Source organism: Struthio camelus, chromosome 16 (assembly GCF_040807025.1).
Source record: "Struthio camelus isolate bStrCam1 chromosome 16, bStrCam1.hap1, whole genome shotgun sequence".
Classification (NCBI taxonomy): domain Eukaryota; kingdom Metazoa; phylum Chordata; class Aves; order Struthioniformes; family Struthionidae; genus Struthio; species Struthio camelus.
Window position 1 is genome coordinate 19393742 of NC_090957.1, and position 22196 is coordinate 19415937.

The 22196-nt window shown below is 36.7% G+C and overlaps 1 protein-coding gene across 10 annotated transcripts in view; it reads right to left on the reverse strand.

Annotated features, from left to right (window-relative positions):
* The window catches only part of BCAS3 (BCAS3 microtubule associated cell migration factor), a 386186-nt gene that overhangs the window by 305883 nt on the left and 58107 nt on the right, over window positions 1-22196 (reverse strand). For all 10 annotated transcript variants that reach the window (XM_068909662.1, XM_068909661.1, XM_068909660.1 and 7 more), the window contains exons 9-11: window positions 18451-18527; window positions 6104-6180; window positions 4292-4375 (exon numbers count right to left, since the gene is read on the reverse strand). In XM_068909662.1, the coding sequence (XP_068765763.1) occupies window positions 4292-4375; window positions 6104-6180; window positions 18451-18527 (238 nt within the window). The remainder of the gene's footprint in view (window positions 1-4291; window positions 4376-6103; window positions 6181-18450; window positions 18528-22196) is intronic.

Sequence of the window (22196 nt, forward strand, 5' to 3'; positions counted from 1 at the left end):
AGTTTGCACTGTCCTGATTCCTTTGTCACGGATGGGAATTGCTAGTGCATACTAAGTGACATTTTCTTACAAAATCCAATTCCTTTTGTAAGCATTGATGCACGTTGTGCAAACACCCAAACTCTTTGTATGCTCATGTATATCTGTCTATCTGCTTGAAAATAAAGCTGTTCACATTCATTCAAATATAAAAAAACACATATATTTAATTAAAATAAATGTATGCAGTCACTCTCACTTAACTGAAAAATAAATACATCTTTAATTAGTTGAGAAAATTAAAATGCATCATTCAGTGACTGTTAGACTGTTTTGTTCCAACAAGGTCTTGCATCCTTTTAATGACAACACAATATATTGTTCCCATTTCTCATAACAAATAAGTTTCACATTATTTATTTGTTTGTAAATGAAAATTCTATAGAGAGGAGAAAGAGACATAGCAAAAAGATATGCGTCTATTTATATGCGAATGCCTTGGCAATCAACAAAAAAAGCCTTCTGGTTAGTATGAACACCACAAACATGCAATCAATTATAGATTCAAATTCAAACTGTTTTTCTGAAATGCTGATATTTTATAAAGCTGTTTCACTTTCCCACTCTGCCACATGCTCTGAAAAGAGGAACAAGGAAGTGGGACAAGGAAGAAGATCTATTAGCGAATTCATCTTAAATAGCACAGAAAGCTCGACTGCTAGGAATACATTACGTTGGGAAACATCTACATGAGCACCGCTTTATTTGAATAGAGAGTGAAGCGGCACGTGACTGACCCATGGACGTGTCAAGACCAGACCTCTCTTCACAACAGGACATTAATAAGATGACAAGCATGGAGACACAAATATTTATTTGCTTATGTCCATTTCCTTGCCTCATCCAAAACTATGGATAATTAATTAATTAATAATTAATTTTATCTGAAACCAAGCACCTGAATATTCTCCAATCACTAATACAAATGAGGTTTATCCTTAGAGATAGCTATGTCCGTTCTATTGTGTTTGCTCCACTGGCAGTAAGAAGCATCTTCAACTCATAAGAAACAATATTTGCATTCTTCCAAACCCAGCAATTTTTTTTTCTTAGTAACATTAACCTAACTTGAAATCTTCACATATTTTTAATTTCCATGAATTTTTCAATCGGTCAAATTACGTAAGTTATTAGAGCTTTTAAGAACATATATAGACAGAAAACAACCAAACAAATGGGAGGAAATAAAAATAGAGACTGAACTGGAAAAAATCCTATATATTTTTTCAGCAAAAGCCGAAGGCAATGCTCTTGGTAAGATGCATCTGAAGAGAAACAGGAAAAAGTGTAATGTTCAAAATAAAATCCTTCTAGAAATTTTAAATTCAAACAGGAAGATGACATAAAGGAACTTTTCAAAATGCTACCAGAATAACAACACAACTTTTAGCACCAGTGGACACCACACTCCACTGTTGACCTTGATTTTCAGCTGGGTATGCTATGTTAACAGATGAGCTTCTGACTCCTGAGTTCTTTGATTTAGCAGTAAATTCATCTATATTTTCCACATGAAGTACTGTTTACAGTAGTACATCACACTGAGGGCAAACACATTGGTTTCTGATATACCGTAAACAAGAAAACATGACTGCCAAACATCTTCTATAAACTTGGGTCTGCTAAATCCCAGTGAAACGGATGCCAAAATCCCAGTCTCTTCCACCTCCCTTGGCAAAGGTTTGACAGATTATGTGAACCACAGGCTGTCTCAAGTGTGTCACCTTTCATGCCCAGGACCAGTGCTAGGGCAAACCATGAGGGGCAACCCATGAGGTACCTGGTTCTTCTGCAGCATCCTCCCTAATCTATAGCTAAACTGGAAACCAGGAATGGTAGTAACAGAACAGTTGTTTTTAAACCCCCTAGACCAATCTCCTGGTTGACAGTAAGCATATGAAGAAACGCAATCAGCAACTTCTGGGGAAAAATAACTTCCAGACCTCCAAGCTACCAATCAGCCTAATTCCTGATGCCCTTGGAAATCCAATGTATAAATGGCAGCCTAAAACAAAGAGGGATGCTGAAGTGATTAACGCATTCAGAATGCCAACTGCTTCATCGCTTCCCCATCTCCACGATCCAAACTACCAAACAGCAATAGCAGGATCTGTGGTACGTTCCAAGCCTGAACCAGTGCTGCATATTATTCTCACCTCTCCACGTTCCACGTAGCTTGGGGGAAGAAAAAAATGCGAGTTGCAGTTCATACCTGTGGCAGTAAAGCAGGCAAGGGAGAGGCAGGAATATCACTGACAGCTGTTTCAGGCACACCTCAACAGGATGCTCCACTCTGTCCCTTCCATGTGCCCAGGGCCACCTGAACTTCCCCCCTAGCTAGTATTCTCATTTACATCACAAATAGCTATTTAAACATTTATCTTCCAAGTTATTTGTACTGTATGCAAGATGCTCTTCATATATAATTGGGTCACTGCTAGCTAGGGCACAGATATCTCAGCACCGAGTAAAGAAAACACAATATCAAATATTGTTATGACACACAGATGAAATTTAAGATTTGCCTTTTGCCCTTTACTATCTATCAACTCAGAACTCTTTTCCTTCGCTGTTAATAAGTAAGCAGCATGCATTAAATTTGGAGGCAATAACACACGTATGGTTTGCTAATAGCATTATGCAATTTCCTAACTTTCACTATTACTTTATCTCTATACAGAGGCTAACAAGCCTTTCTTTCCTATGACTATTAAAAGATTTTATCTTCAGTAACTATTTACATGATGCTACATCACTGTTTCAATGTTTGCATATGTCCAGCTTAATAAGGGAATTTCTGAATTACGATCCTTGAGCAGCATTACTCAGGAGACAAGGTGAAAAAATTACAAAGAAACAGTGCTGGTCTTCAGAGCCTATTGGAATACTTTGACAATCAGTATACGGATTAACAAAGCTTTGGCTTGTTCGGCCGTCATGACTTGGCTAGACTGTGGCAGTACAGTGATCCATTTGTAAAAATTTTACCACATCTGATCATAAATGTGTCTGATCACACTAAGGCAGTTTGTTTTTCCAACCTATCTGAACCATAGAAATATTTTAATAATGCAGAGATTGAAAGAGTTGGGGAGATTTATTTTTTTTTTGCTGATGGTAAAAGAATGCAAAGAGATAGAGCAAATTTCATATGGAACCTTTAGAAGAACAGCAATTCAAATTCCCCTCAACAATGTACAAAACTGATTTTTCTCCCCCTTCAGCCACAGCAAGATTGTGTCCAAAGCTATGCTGATGGAATACGTTATTTTCTGTGTTTTATTTGTTTTTACATGAGATGGCATGACCTATGTCTCTCTTTGTGGGTTCTTATAACTGCTGTTTTGTTCAGTGAAGTTGGGCTTTCTATTCTGTGCTGTCATTTAATTCCTATTATTAGATTTGTTTTGTTGTGTATATCACAAATGAAAAGGCTAGTGGTTCGAATGAAAGCTTGTAATCAGCATGAAGTTTGCCAGACAATGTCAAAACTCGCGCGCACGTCTGTGTGTGTGCACGCACGCGAAAAAAATAACTTGGCAAAATGTTGCAGGCAAGTCCTCAAGGAAAGGCTCGGGTGGAGGTGGGGGGGAGTAAAACAACAGTTCTGCATACTCTTTGGCTTGTCTAAGATATTTCCAAGCAACGGTCTTCTCACACTATGAAAACCCAGACATTTCTCTGAAAACAGAGGGAATTTATAATGTCCATCAGAACTAAGAAAACTAGGCAACGGAACCTAAATACAAACAATTATTAATTAACTCTAACTTTCAAAGAAAGCTACCAAGTAATTAATCAGCTACAGTACTGTGCTGTCATCCTTCAGAGAGATTAAAACACGTAATACCGATGTGACTGAAACCAAAAAGCACCAAGCATTTGTGAAGTTAGTTTCTACGATGCAAAAAGATCAGTAATGCTAGAAGTTAATTTCTGATCATACAGGCTTATAACTTACAAACAGTCATTACGCAAATCCATTTTACTATGATTTCCCCATAGCAGGGGTCACCAGTATGAAGAGGTGCTTGCAGTTCTGAAGGACAGGAGTACTTTTTGAGAGAAGGAAAATAATGGCTACTCCGAGATTTGCAGGATCAGGATCATATGCTAATGCTAGCATGTGTCTTACCTTATTTTTTTCTTCTGTGAATGAGAAGGGGGGGTGGAAATCAGTACAATTTAGCAGGGCAATCTAATAATTATCTTACATGATAATCTCTTCCCCGCAGTGGGGTGATGTACTCACTTTGGCAGCACTTATGACTGTGGCAGTGTAAGACTGAATGTTGTCTCCACAGGCTCCACCACGGGACTGATGGCATCGGATCAGCTGTAATAAGAAAGACAGCAACCAACTAACTACTATTAAACTACACAAACCCATAACCTATTACCATAGCTCTTATTTATCGTGCATAGTGGCGTGTTTTTTCCTACAAAGAGCAAAAAGCCCTGCTGAGACACTTAACCCCTTTTTATAATCTTCTGGGTGCCACCCAGACTGTCGCATACTCAACTCCAGTTTTCAATTACAAGATGAGTAGTCACTAAGAATTCATAAACTTTGAAATGGTGGGATTTTTGGTCTGGCAGCAATACCACAAATAAATTTAAATAAATATAATCAAAAGCTTTAGCCATGTATATGTAACATTAAATATCCGACATTCTAAGAATCTGAATGCGGCTTTCCCCTCCTTTTTATGACTAGCAAGCAAAGAAATGACAAAGGAAAAGAGCTACTTTAAACTTTAATAGATTACAGGAATGTACACGGGGTTTACTTTATATTGCCTTCCTTCAAAAGTAATAAATCAAAACAAGACTTTTCTACCTGCCATCAACCTACAAAAGCAGTTCTTGCCTTTGAACCCTAACTAACAAGAAATAGGAAGTTGTGCTTCTTACTAAATAAAATGCTAAAACAATTATGGATATTTACTGCTGGTGCACAGAGCATGTTGCTCATTTAACTGTCCCTCCTACCATTTTTGCTAAAAGAAAAGCAAAAATCACTGTAAGATGTAGTTGCCTCTGCAGTGATTCCTTTTCTTCTTACGTTAAAATATCTAAATGAAAGTAGTTAAATTAGGGAAAAAGGAGACGTCCATCCATAGTGAATATACCTGGGAATACATAAGCAACTTAACTTACTTTCTGATATAACTATTTCATTAATCAGTTGCTTATATTTTTGGCGGTGGTACTTTTCAAATCCCAGGCTGGCTGGGAAGTTCTACCAAGCCACATAGGCGTGGCACTAAAGGGAGAGGCAGGCCCGAATTTGGAGAAAAAACACTTGTGCTTGAAAAATGTAGCAACAAATAAATTTATAAAGTCTGCCTCTCTGATACTTTTGGTTCAGTTCCAGAAGGAGCTATTCCTTTTGCTTTGAAATAAAAATAAGGCATGGGAAGCTGAATTTAAAAAGATTTCAAACACTTCAGCTTTAAAATATACAATCACTTTTCTGGCCTAGGAGTCGGGGAATAGAGTGATAATTATTTTCCTTGTTATCTATTTTCTTCTTCCACCCTTGGAAATAAGTAAAACCAATTCAAAAGCAGGTGTAAGTTTGCAAACTTATGAGAGGAATTACTGTGTCATGTCAGACAAATCCGTGGTCTCCTTTCTGACTCAGTTTGCCTCAGACAGAGTTTAAGAATCCTCACTTGCCCACATTTCAGATGTTTCTATAAAGAAATGTTTTAAACTTTTTAAACGTAAAATGGGTTAATTATTGAGTGACCTCACTGGAAATACATGTTGAGAGCTTACTTTTTCTCTGCCCATACTATTCACATCTTCATACCCTGCAAGTTCAGGTACTTAGATCAAACATAAAAAGAAGATACCGTATAAAGAGCAAAACACAACTGACGTGAGCCTAAGACTAGGTCTGTCACTGTTACGGAAGTCCTCTTACAAATCACCTTTTTCACATAGCCTGTTTCTGAGACGTTAATCATCATCATTCTAGCATTTGTATATATAGTAAAAAAAAAAAAAAAAAAGGGTTTTTTGGTTTTTGCTTTTAAGAAGTTAAGCCTTTCCTTACCTTATTTTCTGCATAAGCAAGCCAACGGCTTCCAAGAGCAATAGGATTCATGTTTGGCCCTGGACAAGGATAGCAGCCTGAAAAGTTTAAAAAAGCAGCATTAAAAAAAAAAACTTAATGACTTATTACAAAGAATTTTACTTATTGCCAAGAAAACAAAAAGTCTAAACAAAGGCCTTTCGATTGCTAATATCACTCAGTAAATGCTTGCATTTTTGTAGCTAAAGATAAGGCTGTGGTTAGATGAGCTATTTTAAACAGTTAATTATGTGTAAATACTAGTTTCTCCTTATGCTTGCATTTTTTTAATACCATTTTGATACAGTGGGGTGAAGGGATACTTAAAAGTATGATTCAATTTTGTTTTTGTATCTTCACATTTTAATTAATTTTACCTGACTGAAGTAGTACTGTTGACCAACATTTTCAGTTAGATTCAAGCCCTTCTATTTTTTTGTGGTGTGAAAGGATGTGTTGTGCTTCTGCTTTTGTTTTTAATAATTCTGTAGAGAAGCCCTTAGCCTCCTAGGCTTCTGCACATGCTTAACTTCACACAGCGTGTAAAATCTTCATTCCCTTAAAATCAGTGGCAAACTTTCACCTAAAACATTGTTCACCTGCTTTTCACTAGCTTTAGATCATCATTAAAAATAGGTATACATATATGCATGAAGATGAACATAAAATAAGAAAATACTTCTTCTGAGGATTAAAAGGTGAAAATACCTGCAATAGAAAACAATCAAAAATAACATGAAAGAAAATACGGGAAGGCTTACAGTGGATGGGGCCCAGCTTAAACGCAATTTAATAAATAAAGCCAGAGTGAAAATAAAGTGTACCACACTATTAGCTACTCAAATTAAAAATACAAGATTTAAAATTATTGAAAACAATTAGATAATGGTTAAACATAAATGAAAAGCTTAGGTAATCTATAACTCAAAGTAGCATGCTGACCCTCATCCTAATTGCTATTGCTGCCCTGTTTGCATGTCCTGCTTCCCTTTCTTTGTCTTTTGTCCTTTTAGGCTAAGCTCTTTAGAGGAGCTGGTTGTTCTCTCTAACATGTAACCCTCACTTGTGTTTAGTGCTCAGATCCTCCTGATGCATGTGAACTTTGCTGTTCTAGCCCTGACACGGGAAAGCATGCTGAGCTGTGTGCTTCTAGCAGGGTGACTTTAGGGGGATTCTTCATCACGGTGAGAGCCTGAAAGTTCAGATACAAAAATCGCACAGATGAAACTACAAAACTGTTTACTGATTAGGGCTCTGATAATAAGATACCAGCTTAAGTGTTCAAACTTAAACTCATACACTAGGGCCTTCAGCCACATGAGTAAAGCTATTTATTAGAAAAGGCCTAAATCAGTTCTGTTATGCCAAAAACTATATAAAAAGAAGAAACACTGGGGGGGAGGGCTATCAAACACATAGTTAATCTCCATTTTCCTTGATTCCTGAACCATAGGCGAATATAGACAATTCAGCAAGTCAGAGTCTCTCTCTCCCGGCTGACCAAGAAAAGTGGAATCAAAACAAACCATTTAAAAATTATAGCCATGCCGCTCTCATTTAAAGGAGACCTGGTTAGCTGAACCTGTATCACATGCAGAAGGAGCGTTGAGATCAGGCAAACAGCATTTCAGAACAATACATATAATTAATTAAGATATTTACTGCATACGATCCAATTTTGCATTATGAGAAGTAACACACAAAGACGACGACACAGCTGGCTATGTCTCTATTCCACCAATGGATCAGGTGTCAGATGCTTGGATGCTCAGCTGCTCCCCATGGAAAGAAAAAGTAAACCTATTCCCCCTTTTTATTTGACAAATATCAGGGCCTTTTCAAATAGGCCCTTAAAATCTTCAGAATATTTAATAGGGACAATAGATGTTCCTTTTAAGTTAACTGGCATTATTTTCAAGGCTTTCAAAACCATTGAAAAGGTATGTAAGAGGGTGTTAACAATAACATACAGGTGTAATTTTAAACTGACATTTGATAACACTTGAAGACACGCCTGATGGCAGTTCTTGTTGGGCACATGCAGGAATGGCAGCCGTACTGTTCATGCTGGTTTAGCATAAACAGTTCCTTATTTCTTTTTTTTTTTGCCTTTTTTTTTTTTTTTTTTTTAAAGAGCAGAGCAGTGAAGGCATTACAAAATTCAAAAGATCATAGCAAGCTATTTCAAAGGTCACAAAGCAATGGAAGGAAAAAAGCAGCAATTCATCCAATTAAATCCATCTCAGGCCAGGAAAGCAAAACCAAGCGAATATTTTGCAAGGCCTTATCACCGCCTTGATCTCAGGAAGGAAAATGAATTCTGAAGAGATGATGCCACAATTGTTATTACATTCCAGCACTGCATAAAATGTGGGTAGCCAGAGCCTCTTAAGGAACAAAGAAAGCAAAAAAAGGTTGTAAATACAACCTTGGGTTGTAAATACAAACATGTTCTTCCGATGACATTATAGATCTGGACCAGTAAGGACTTAATGTGGACTTCTGCTGCAGCAATTCTTATCTGGCTCCTTAAAGACACGCAGGCCCCCCAAATAGCATTTATTTTTCTTCCCTTTTATGTATAAAAGCTGACAGATGATAACCTTTCTCTAAATCTTCACAGCGGCTTTAGAATTAGTCACTTGCATTTCCTCTCTTACGCCTCTGCAAGCACATCCTAATACTTCTCCAGCAGAAAGCAAAAGGAGCACCAGCCAACACATGCACTGCAAGGACAAAACCCACGCAATTTGACAACTCATAGCAAAAATAAATGCCTTGCTGGGAAAAGGGAGCTGTTATCAATTATTTCAATGAACTGATGCAAATGAGGAACTACAAAAAGCATTATTCTTTAAATCCAAAATTAATCCAAACAGAAATAAAATGTAAAGTTATCTCTGAAAAACGGCAGCTGTTTTCGCCAAACCTATCATAGGCAGTTTGTTCCATGAACTGGATTCGAGCAATCAGATACAGCTCCACACACAAGTCAGTCAATTCTAATAATAAACTCCACAGAGGTCAACAATTCAACTCAGTACTAAACCCTTTTGTCAGACACAAAAAGTAGCATTAAAAAAAAGAGCAATTTCCTCCTTTTCTTTTCTTTGCGAGTATATGCACTTTCAAAACTTGCAGCAGTACAAGGATAAACAAAGGGTTATATTTTATGGGAAGGAAAAGCAAATTGTTTTTCTGCTTTTCAAAAAAACAGCTGGAGTCAGCAGAACATCATCTACTAAGCAAATGAAAAGACAGACACAGCGTGACCTATCAAGCTCAGCTATCCAATCATTACAAGCCTAACTCTCTTAAAGATTAACTTCTATTTCTACTAAACTTCAAAACAACTGAGGAAAAATCCATTCTAAGCAACAACAGCAGCAATTTTAGCATGTTTACAATAAGAATGAACATAATGAGAACGCAGAACTAACTGTCAAGAAGACCAAAGTTTCCAAGTTTTAATGACGGTATGGAGAGGTCATCCAAGAAAAGATCACTAAGGGAAAGTCCTTCCAAAAGTACAGCAAATCAAGCAAATACTAAACAACACAAGATCTCATAATAAGCTTTACTGGGACTGCCACCCACGCAAAAGAAGGTGAAAACTTACTGGAAACTATTTAAAATGCTTTTAAATACACAGTTACTCTATTCCTCTGTGCTTTATAACGATAAACACAGAAAAGGTACTACTTTTAAGCTGTGAATAGGAAAAACACTAGAAAACAGTATTTTGAAAGTCTGAAACGAAGTGCAAGCTCTTTGTTTTAACTTGATCAAGTTACTACGCCTAAAAACTTGAACTTTTGTGGGCCATAAGCAACAATAATGAGTATGAAATGGTCTACGGGGACTGATTACAGAAGATTTCAGGAGCAGCACCCTGAGACAGACTGGTACCTAACACTGCGTGCCTTGCTCTTCCCATCTGCAATATGAAAGTTTTGCCTACGTCATGATGGTACTGTAGGGAAATTCTTTGGCATTACAAAGTTCTCAGATTGTTCCCATCTGATTTTTTTTTTAATTGTAACTGAGTTATAAAATTATAATCTGAAGAAAGTATATAGTTTGTGATTATCTGAACTCAAAGATGATTTTAGCTTTCTTGTTGTTGTGCTTTTTTTTTATATTTGGTTTTACTTAGAAAACAGGAATCCTGTAAGTTACTGATTAAAGTTCTGCAAGCTGTCTGCTTAAATGAGCAAGTAGAAAAGTGAAGGCATGTGTATTTTATATTATTTTTCAGATACTTTTATGTAACTTTCTGCCACCCTTTGGAGTTCAAATCCATATACACATAATAAATACAGCCACTTCATCTACTCACTCTGGAAAAAAATTAATAAAATAAATCACACAGCTATCTATTTCTCTGACTCTGGGTCTCTCCACTGATCTATGCTTCTAAAGAAAACTAATACTCCACTCATGTTCTTAGATTTTTTTTTTTTTTTAAAGTTCATCCTGTTGCTCCAGTAATGGCAGCGTGAATACACAGACAGCAGCCAAGAAGAAAAAAGCAACACATTCCTCTCCTCTCATTTCACTTGTAAACAAACATGCATTGGGAAAATGCTGTTAGGAGGAACAGGGCCATTATGAAGTTGTGTAGGCCGTAACAGACGTTAAGACAATACATCCCAAAAGCAGCCACTCGTAAAGCTTGAGCCATCTGTATTGGGGCAGCTCTCCATCACGTTGCACAGGGCTTTCATGAGAAAAAAAAAGCTAAACAAAAAACAGACATTTATCCAGGATAAGACGCAAAGTTGGGAGCTAAACTGTGCCTACGTCTATTGGCATCGAAGCCTTAAATGATTAACTTCTTCAGGAGGACCAGAGCTGTGCACCTGTGTCATCCAAGATAATGCTACAACCTATTCCATCAGCAAGTCCAATCAGCATCCTCAAATGAGGCGCACGCCTGTGCATGCGCCCTGCACAAACATCCTGCACAGCCCGAACGGCTCCACTGAATGAAGAGCTAAATAAGCATTTATCATTGCAAAGTATTCAGATTTAAACATACACTAGAAGACAATGCTTGTCTCTAGAAAAATTTGGCACTAACAGTCAGGACTTGTCACTTATTTTCAGCGAATATAAATGCTGTACTCAGTTGAACATAGCTCCTTACACAAAGTACAGCTATATTCCCTTCTCAGTCCTCTCTAAAATGCAGTGTAAAATGACATGCTCTAAACTGTTTCAAATTAACGTGCAAACGAATAAAGTTAGGTGAATGAAACCAAAACCAAACCAGAAGCATCCAGAACATCATTGCTGTTTTCATTCAAACAAATTCCCCCACACTCATCTCAAGACATTACCGGTCAGTTCTTTCTTCTACAGCATAGTCTAAAAACTGTAGTTATTTATATCTATTTTATAGTCATAGAAAAAAAAATCTGTTTACAATATCCGCCAGACTTTCATCTCCTCTATCTTGATTTTGATTTTGCTTTTTAACGAAAGTCATTTTAGTAAGTTATTCTCTTCTGTCTTTGTGTTAGCTTAATATGAAAATCCTTTTTACGTAATTTTCACCACCTTCCTTTCCCAGATTCCCTCTGGTCTCCTCTGCACTGATACATACTCACCCTTTCAGTATCGGTTATAAAGATCAGCCTCATAACTACTGTAACTTTTTTTTGTTTTTAATGGATATTCTTTGCCTTGTATCCAGCCGACAGTGAGAAGCGCTACTACTGCTGTCCAGCTTCATTTCAGGCTACCTCTCTGTTTCAGTGTTTATATGATATGAAAAGAAGAAAGAAATTGCATCTCTTTTGAATATGCTGAACATGACATTGGGATAGGACACAGCCAGCAAACATAATTCCCTGGACAAGACTTCCAAGGATAACCTACATCCTACAGAAAAGCAGGTTTGTTAGTCGGTATGTTGTGCCTATTCCTTTAAGTGAGGACTAAATAATTGAAACCTGCTGAGAACAGAGATTACGGGACATACAAACATTTTTTGGTTTCGTCATGTGGAGAGGTTCACTAAAGGTGATATATGCCATCTCAAATAATGTTTCCAAACACATTTTTCCAAGTAAATTCCAAAATGCATAATTCTATTCAATCTAAATTATTTGCTTTTGATCATTCAAAGCATTTGCCACTTACTTTTTTAAAAATCCATGAAGCAAAGTTATTATGTAGTCTTAGTTACAATAATCTGAAATGTACCATAGCTTTAGAGGAAGTCAAGTCAATGGATGTAGCTTATGATCAATAATTTTTTCTAGGTCTTATGGAATATATAGCACTCCATAGAAAATAATTTTGTAATTTCATTACTAAGTATTGCAGTCCAAAGCAGAAAAAGACTTTTCCAGAAGTGCCAGAAAAGAGACCCGTGACAAAGAGCATGGAAAGGGTATTTAAAATAAATAACAGATAGACTGATACTGTTGTTGCAGACGTACTGTTTATCCCAAGGAAAACAGATCATATAAGTTGTTTTATCTAATATTTCTTGTATCTTTGGGCTCTTTTTTTTTTGTTTAGCATCACCAAGCAAAACAAATTTATTTGTTTATATATTGTATAAAGTAATACTGTTTATAAATTCCTTTGGGTTCCTTCTAGATAAAAGGCCCTATGTAAATGTTATTGCTGTCACAGTCACATACTTTCCAAAACTCTTCTATTGTCCTTGTACTTCCTTCTGTTTTAAGTATCACCCATAAAAACTGAGCAAAAAAGCAAACCAGCAGGATGCACCCTACTGCGAAACCATGTTTGCCATCTAGGGCTTTTTTTTTTTTTTTTTTTTTAAATCCTTGTGGTACTATCGCTACCAAACACTAAAAAAAAAAAAAAGTCCAGAAATAAAGTGAAAAAGCAAATCCACAAGCGCTCCCTATACTGTCATCACATCCCTTCGCAGGGCGATGTTTGTAGCATGTGCTCTGTTGGCAGCAGCCTCAGCCCTGCAACGCTGTGTTGAGCGATCCTGGCACGGCACAACTCCCTCACACAGACTCAGGGCAGGACCAGTTCTTTTTTACGTACTCAATTACTATAGAAACCTCCTTCCCCTTTCAATTCTGTCATTGCAGTTTCAAGTATTTTACTGCTAGTCCTCAAGTTTAAGACCAGTGCCAGAGCTTTTACTATAGACAACTATGGCCTTTAACGCTTGTTAAGCTTGGTTGCTCAATTTAGCACAAACTTGAATGATTTCAGGACAAACTATACTTTAATCTTGGGGATTCCCCCCCCCCATCCCTCAGACAACTGGACAGTGATAAATAATAATGTTACTATAGAGGCTATTGTTCCTGTACTGGACAATGTGAATAAGACTGCTTTGTTTTGCCCTTTAACATTTAGGATTTGGGTGTTTTAGATAAAAGTAACTTATGCAGAAACAAACAGCATTTCCTGTTCTATATATAATTTTTAAATTTGTCAAAAACAGGAGATATGGATATAAATCTTGGGTGTGAACGTCTTATTTCTGTCTTCATGCAATTTTTCTGTAATATTTATACTTTCCTGAAATATAATAAAATACCCTGTAAGCAAAGACATTGGTTTCCATAAATCTTCTGCCTTGTCATAAAGGCTTTTTCAAAAAGTAGCCTAATTATCCTGTAATAGTGACACACTGATTACCAGGTTCAAAAAAAGAAAAAAGCTCTTGTAAACAACATTGTTAAAAAATAAAAAGCAAAATCAAATCACCATTTCTCATAGACGGCAGTTACAAAATACATGAAGTTTTCCTTTATTTTTATATATTTTATACATACACACACACACATTAATGATACAGAAACTACTAATAGCCTGCAGACAATTCACAGGAACGTACTTGGCTTCTCTTCACTGATCAAGAAGAGATTCTGAAACAAGAGCTTTCTTCTACCTGCATTAAGGACTTTCAATCTGAACTGAAGAGCCTCCCTCCACAGACACAGGGATCCTATCAATTATTATACTAGGTGGGATACGCAGGATAAATACCACTTACTGGTCACAGTTGAGAAGGGAAACGTACATTCTTCAAGAAGTTCTGTTTGCAACTCTTTGGGCATTAAACTTTTTCACGAGGCATCTAGAGTTTTTACTTCAAAGCAAAGAGATCAAACTGTTTCCTATGAGTCAATCAAGGAAAAGGCATTCCAACAAAGCTAACAAAAACGCACAAAAAAGCCTAGATGATTTCCAGATCAGGCCTGGGACAAACTGAAACCCACATTCTATTTCTTATATATAAATATCAGTGAAGATAGGACTACAACAGCCAAATTACAGATTAGAGAGTAAAACACTGTTTTTCCTTATTTTATTTATTTAAGAGGTGCAGGTGGGGGTGCATTTAATATATACTGAATAATTTTTGGCATGTGGTTAGGCAAAAGTCTTTTGAGACTTTATATACAATAAAGTACTCTGACTAAAATCTGGAAAATTACCTCTTAAGGCTCTAGCTGTACAGCATCAATAGAAATGTGGTGCCAGCTAATGGCTGCAATAACTGTCTTCATCCCCAGAGAATAACGGATGGAGAATATATCAATATGAGAAGTGGAAGGGCCAGAGAACCTGAGCAGGCACTAGTTATCGGACACAAAGATGATGCCACATGCATGATGTTATCTGTGATAATCTTTACTTAGGGCCTTGGGGGTGGGAAGGATATTCTTTATAGAGAAGAAAGTGTCCATCAGGCCATATTCATAATCATCAATGTTCACTAAGTAAGCATTTTTGGAGAAGGGTTGTGGGAGCACTGATGGAATAGAAATCAATGAAATTCAGCTTTTTTGCATCTATTCTTTACAGAACAAAGCAGGAAAAAAGCCTGTACATCACTTTAGGTTTTGATCTTTCAGTCATATGCAGTATTCAGAAAAAAAGGTCTGAAGGAAATCTTACATTAATCAGACTAAAACTCATAGCAATTTAAAAATCTACACCTTTACATTCACAGCTGCCAAGAGAAACTCATTTTTATTATAAGTATCAGATAAATTTGTTGGGCTTGGCCACATAAGCATTTCAAAACAGCAAATTCACAACCTATACCATTCTGTTTTCCTTTCTTAATGAAACCGAGCTGACTCCAAACCTAGGCACAGTAGAGAACAGACTGCCACGTGAAAGTAACAGGCATGAGTTCTCTGCACACTGACGGAATACCTTTCCTTAGCCACCGTTGAAGACAGACAACCTCACAGGATAGATTAGTGGATATACAGCACAGAGAAGTAAAAGTAATTTTTCTGTGACCATCCACACTACATTTTCTGAATTTAAGCACCTGTCTTAAATTTGCACACCAAAACTGGAGCACCTGTACAGTGAGCTTTTGTTACAAATAAAATGTGCTGGCTCTGTCACTCAAGCCAAATCAGTACATTTCCATCTAATTACATGAAGAACCTACTCCTCCTGCCAAAAGGAAGATTATTACGGCATCACATTTGCACTGTTAGCTCTAAAAAAATAAAAAATTAAACAAAAAGCAAGAGTTAAACATTCCAACAGCAGCACAAACTTGACCATGTTCTACATCCTGAATATTTTATGGTATATTTATTACAACAATATATTAAGAGACACATTCAACCACAAAAACAAAAAGACAAATACTACTCATGTGCAACACAGCTGCATTAGCGTTGCTGAGGAACACCAAACTTCAGAATTCCTAACACTGTTTGTAATTGTACATTCTGCATTTAATTTCCATGTATGAATAGTCAACAAAATGGACAAGTGCTTCTGCTTAATTATGTCTGCATTTAAGCTGTCTCAGTGAGGTTCTAAAGCTTACACTCCACTGAGTAGATACGGACAGGAGATGTGATTTCCTGTATAATCATCAAGTCTTTTCACAAATTGTCTTTTTTCTTCCTTTTTCTAGTGGTTTACACTGTCCCAGAAATGTCTTCAAAGAGCTACTGATCCTAATTTCATATTTTTGGCCCTCTATGCCATTGCTTCTGACCAAAAGCAGCTGGATAACACAACTGAGAATATTCTTCATGATGAAAAACTCCCTAGGTAGCCCCTGTCGTTCTCACTGTCGTGCTCCAACTGAGGTGTATCAGGATGGACCCACAGTCATGACGGGATGTAGTGTGATCATTTTGCAGAGCAGGGATGCTCCAATAATGGAAAAAACGGTCTATGAGACCTTTTCCCAAGCTTCCTTTTCAGAGATTTCTGCTTTCCCAGTTGAAACTGACATCTCCCTTTCCTAAATTAAGGGAGAATGATACACACCAGTCCGGCTACTGACCAGCTGGCTAATTGTCAGACACCAAAGTAGTTAACTAAGTAGCTCATTTACATAAATTTTAAATTATTCTGATGTGTGGACTCTCTGAAGCCTATGAAGATGTACTCTCAGGTCCAGAGAATTTCAGTACATGCAAAACGTGAAAGCTAAGACAAAAGCTCTACTGCAGCCTTCAACATGCCAGAGTTTTTACACCCACTTGACAGCATAAGCTATTCAAGTGAAAGAACTGAGCTTCAAAATCCTCAGGACAACTAGCCACCAGCACAGGTCCAATAAACTGTTTTTTACAGGCGCACTGTTTTGACCCAGTTGCACCTCCGTCACTGGCCACAGGCAAGCAGGGGTGGTGGGAAGGTGGCAGTGACACCAGCAGCAGCTCCAGCTGCTTGCTGCGTTACGCAGCATTTTCAAACATCTAAGCCGAAGTGACTAATATCTTTACCCGAGTTTGGAAACCCCAGGACTAGAACAAAGGTTGACCACATTTTGAGAATCTGCAACAGCTTCATTTTTATTGTCTTTAAATTCCATGCCTGTTTCACAAAAACTCACTGAAAATCTGTTCTGCAAAATAAAGTTTTTAAAAACTGACTGAACAAATTTCAGTATGTTCCTTTGCAAACAACTGCAATTAGAAAAGCACAAGGATTGTCCAAATACACACTTAATGGAGACACTTAAATTTTGGACCTAAAATAAAGCAAGGCTAGTACCCTGATTCTCTTTGGTGGAATAAAAAGGAAGATTAATGAAAAAACCACAAACAAGTCTTTCCCCATTTGGCCATCTTTACTGAACACTAGCAGATTCTTAGGTATTTTATGTCCATGTATAGGAATAAACTGACACCTATTGGCAACTTTAATATTACTGCATAATGGTGCTTTTCTTCCAAGTATTGTAGGAAATAGCTTCTTATAAATAGTTTTTTCTTTAAACACACAGGTAATATAGAAAGATAATTTAGAACTTCTCCTATTGTGACTGAAAATACACTCAGGAAGTTTCAGCTTTTTGTTTTTAACCAAAAAGCTCCAACACTTCCAAAGTAAATTATGATCTCTCTGTAATCTAAAAGATTTCAAGAGGCTATCCTAATGAATAAACACTAGCACTCTTCATTAACCACTTGGAGAGATTAAATTTTCATTTTTCTGGGGCTAATAACTTCCTGGTGTTCAGCACTACATAGACAACACACAGTCTTGGGAGAAGATAAATTGCATCATAAGTCTACATCCAGCAACAAGTCAGAGCAAAAGCAGTAGAAAATATACCATCTTTCCCTATTAACATGTAAACTACTGCATTAAAGATGTTAGTGCTGCAGATAAAGGGACACTTGCAGTAGAGGAATAGCTTTTGGAGAGCACCTTATCTGCTACAATCAGTTGCCTCCTGCTGAGAGGCGAGTAGGGAGGAATGAAGGGGATTCACCAGCAAACAGTTCCTCCATGCTCAAAATATAGCACCTGCAGACAAATTCCTCCTTTTCCTGCTGTAACACATCACTGACCTGCTTAAGCTTTGTGGACTGCTAAACTAGGGAGAAATTAAAGAACAAATGCACCTGGGACTAAGGAACAACAAGAAAAATAAGAAGTGCGCAGATCACTGTCAATCTGTTTTCAAACGGTTCATTGTGCTTACAACCCAAAACTCAAAATACAGTCTCTGTATTTCTGCAAAATAAACAAAAGGATATTTGAATTACCTAGGGACGTCAATGAAAGTTTTCTTCACAGCAAATCAGAAATTAGCTACAGCAACAAGAGATATGTAAAGAGTTACAGAGTAACAGAACTTTATATATACATATATACATACGTATATACGTATGTTTTGTATGTATGTATGTTTTGAAACAACAGATCCTGAAACTCCATGAATATGTGCACGTGCTTTGGGGATTAAAGAAGTTAAATTCTTCTTGCTGCATCATTTCTGGCATGCAACTTCATTCTGCTGACAACTTTCAAAAAAATCTGTTTTACGTAACTCCACCTACTTACTAGAGCAAAAAGACCCAACCCAGTATTATACATACTTGTAACGAAGAATTTTTTGGTGAAAGTACAGCTGTCAAAGGCGGCAATTTTCTCTTGCAAGACTACAACGAGTATCCTGAAAACACAGAAATGGAACATGTACTTTAAACATTAAATGCATTGGTTTAAAGATTCAATATCTAAATGTAATTATTTCAAAAGCATCAATATAAATTCTAGGGTGATAAACTGCCAGGTTACCAATACGTGGCAGTTATGGAGGATTCTCTCTCATCCCAACCACATAACCTTCATTTCAGGAAGTACACAGATCTGATACAGAACAACATAGCATATTTATGATATACCTGCTGCAGTAAAAGCTCCATTAAAAAGAAAGAGAGTGGAATTGCAAGGATCCTGAATTACTTTCGATGACTCAAATAACAATCAAATCAACAATCAGTACAGCACAAGCTGAATTTGAAATAATCCTATTGTCCATCGCATTGCAAATTTATTAAACTATCAGTTTCTTATTTACTAAAAGCAGCACGCCAGCACAGAAATAAAGTTGATAGAAACAGGACTTGAGTCAATTAGTGAAAATCACAGGTGTACGTTTATACATTCACTCATATGCGTACACACTCTTACTATGAAATATCTGTTCATTACTTCAAAGGCATTAACAGGAAAGCCACATGATAACTATGCATGAAAGACAATACTGTCTAAGCCAATAGGAGCCCAAGATGCAAACCTGAAAAGTGTAACATTTTGAAAATTTTGATAGTGAAATACGCCTTTTCCTATAACAATGACTTTCCAAAACAATATCCTTAAACTCTAGAAACCATCACATTGGGAAGCTGACCAACGAACAGATAAAATCTGCTGATTATCGGCAACCCTTAGCAATACAACATTACTAATAAAAATCTGATTATTCTCTTACGAGGAAGAATATGCGATATGAGACTTTTTTTTAATTATCTGTCAAAATGGAGCATTATCAAACTTTATTTTAATAATTTTAATTGGAAAGATATGTTGTGTCAAAAAATGAATAGTATCTCTCAGTGACTAAAACACGTACCTATGCTTTATCTGAAATGATGATACTTAGAAAAATCACCAATATCTGCATACTACAGTATAGAACAACATTTAAGAAGATGCTGAACCACACCAGTCTCCACGTATATCCATGGTAAACAGTAACGGTGATTCCCATCAGTGTGAAAAATCAGCTATTAATTCTTGCCTATTTAGCCACAGGAAAATCTCCTTCTTATACCATAAAAGCTTAATGCCTGTAAGAATCTTTGGTGAAGAAATACTCCAAAAATAATAATTAAAAAACCTTACCCACATGCTTGCTGGTGTTTTCAGATAATATAAATAATTTTGAGTTATGATTTCCCTGTAGAAAAGTTATATTAACACTCCTCTAATATGCATGATTTATCTTTGCATCCACCATTCTTTTTTTGCTCTTTGCTATACATATATATATAGATATATATATTTTTTTAAACCGACAGATTTGGCAAATATTTAGACTTGCATCTGTAGCCCCCAGGATGACTTCAGAAGCCTTTTCACAGGGCGGCTGTAATGCTAGCCACTTTCCATTTGTTTGGCCAAGAAGCCGATTTACATACTACGCCATGCTCTTCAGGTCCTTTAGAATTCTTTAGTTATAACATCTCACCCTGGTGCTTGGTCACTGTGCTGCTTATCAGTCTGCCTCTATCTAGAAACACGGAGAAGCATGAATTCTTGGAAGGAAGGAAGAAGCCAAGGACAACTTTGTACAAGAGCCTTTTACATTCACAGATTTACCATCCTAGGACCGGGGAGCACATGGCAGCTTCCATAGCGGCAACTCACTCACCAGAAGAAGGACGAACGTATAACTCAAGAGGGATTTTGATGTATTAAGTCATGAAAGAAATTAATGTAGGATTTATGTTTGTAGCTCTCTTATCAAGGAAAAGCTGCTTCCCTCCCCTCTTCCAATTTACAGATCCCAAATTTTAAAAGTAGTCAACTCTGCATATATATAATTTAGCATCAGTTTCAGACAAAATAGTTTTAGCTAAACAAAGTATCTTTGAATAGCTCGAGTTTAAGGAGAGACAAACAAAAGAAACCTATCATTTCTAAGCAGCGTCTTCCAGAAGGCCTAAAAGAAAATTAACCAATGAATAATGGAAAGACTTTGGATGCATATGCACCTGTAACATATATCTAGAAAACTTGCATACATTTGACTGCAATATGTCCTAATCCCGTAGATTTCTTGTTTTTTACTCTTTGAAGACGTACAGTCTTTCTGTATAAATGAAGCCTACCAGATGGATGCTTTTGGAGTGTAAATACATAAATAATACACACTCTTCTAATCTTCTGCAACTCAAGCTTCATTTTATGTTCAAATTTTGGACTCCATTCGTCTATAGTTAAAGCACCATTAGCACTACACTAGGCCATATAATGCATTTTCAATCTGAAATAGTGAACTTTCCTTTGATAATAACAGAACCTGAGACATTCCAGATAAGCAGCTACCCTGGATACAGCCACACAGCTTTGAAGTAGCTTTCCCATTTTTACCACTTCAGAAAAGAAACATTAGCACCTGGAAAGACTTTTTAGTTGGGAGAGACTTTGAATGATGATTTGCCTTTTGACTGTTTTTACAATTGGATTTTTCTTCTGCTAGGAGGCCAGGCTGGAAAGATTTACTATCACCACACTGTACACAAGGGAACTTTAAATTTTTAAAGAGACAGTTGCACAGATAAGTACTGAACTCATTCTGGCAGGCTTTTAAAGGAACAGTGACCTCTTTCATGACATAATTTTCACCAGCTCAGCTACTTCAGAGAAATTTTTTTTTGATATAAGAATCAAGCCTACACCTTATGATAATCTGTTTTACTGGGGATAATAAGCACTGCCACTCTTCTTTGTAGACATTTACACCATCAAAATATTGTCTTCACTATTAAAGTAGCTGTGATATTAAAGCTGTTTGTTCTGTAGTATTTTTTTTTCTTCCATAACTTATACTTGACTTGATTTAAACATGCGTGTTTAGGTTCTAAGCTTTTAAACCCCCCCCTCCTTTTTTCTTTTTTTTTTTTTTAAATCTCCAACACTACTAACTTCCTTTAGTTATATGAGTTTGATATGCGCTCATATTCTTCTGTGTTCTTAACATAAAACATGCTATCTACATACAAAATAGGCACATTATTAGTTTTTCTTTAAATGACTCATGTTATTTTGGCACCTTCCTTACTGCAGGACCATCAGTTCTAGCAAAAAAATACATATGGTGAAATGCGACAACTTCTCCACTTTCAAATCTCTACCTTTAACAGAAGAATCATATTCCTCAATGTCCAAAAGGTACTTTGGGACATATAATGACTCAAAACAACAATAATAGGGTGGAAAGAAGCATCAGAGTACGCAGCATGGGCATGGTCTTCGGTCAAAGTCACTGCATCAAATTCTCTCATTATAGTTACCATGGATCATCAATATCCTCACGTACAGGAGCGATCCTGAGTTTTCTATTCTTTCTTAAAATGATGCAGTAAAACTGAATACCCTTGTAGTTTGTGTGTCTTGGAGAGATGACTGTCTGAAGTCAATTCAGAAAAATTTAAACCTCTGATTCTATTGAAACAAGATATTTAAAACCTAATGCTCAGCCTTCTCAGCCATTTTCTCTCAGAAATGAGGTGAAGTTATTCCACCTAAGAGATGCTGCTTTGTTATTTGACTC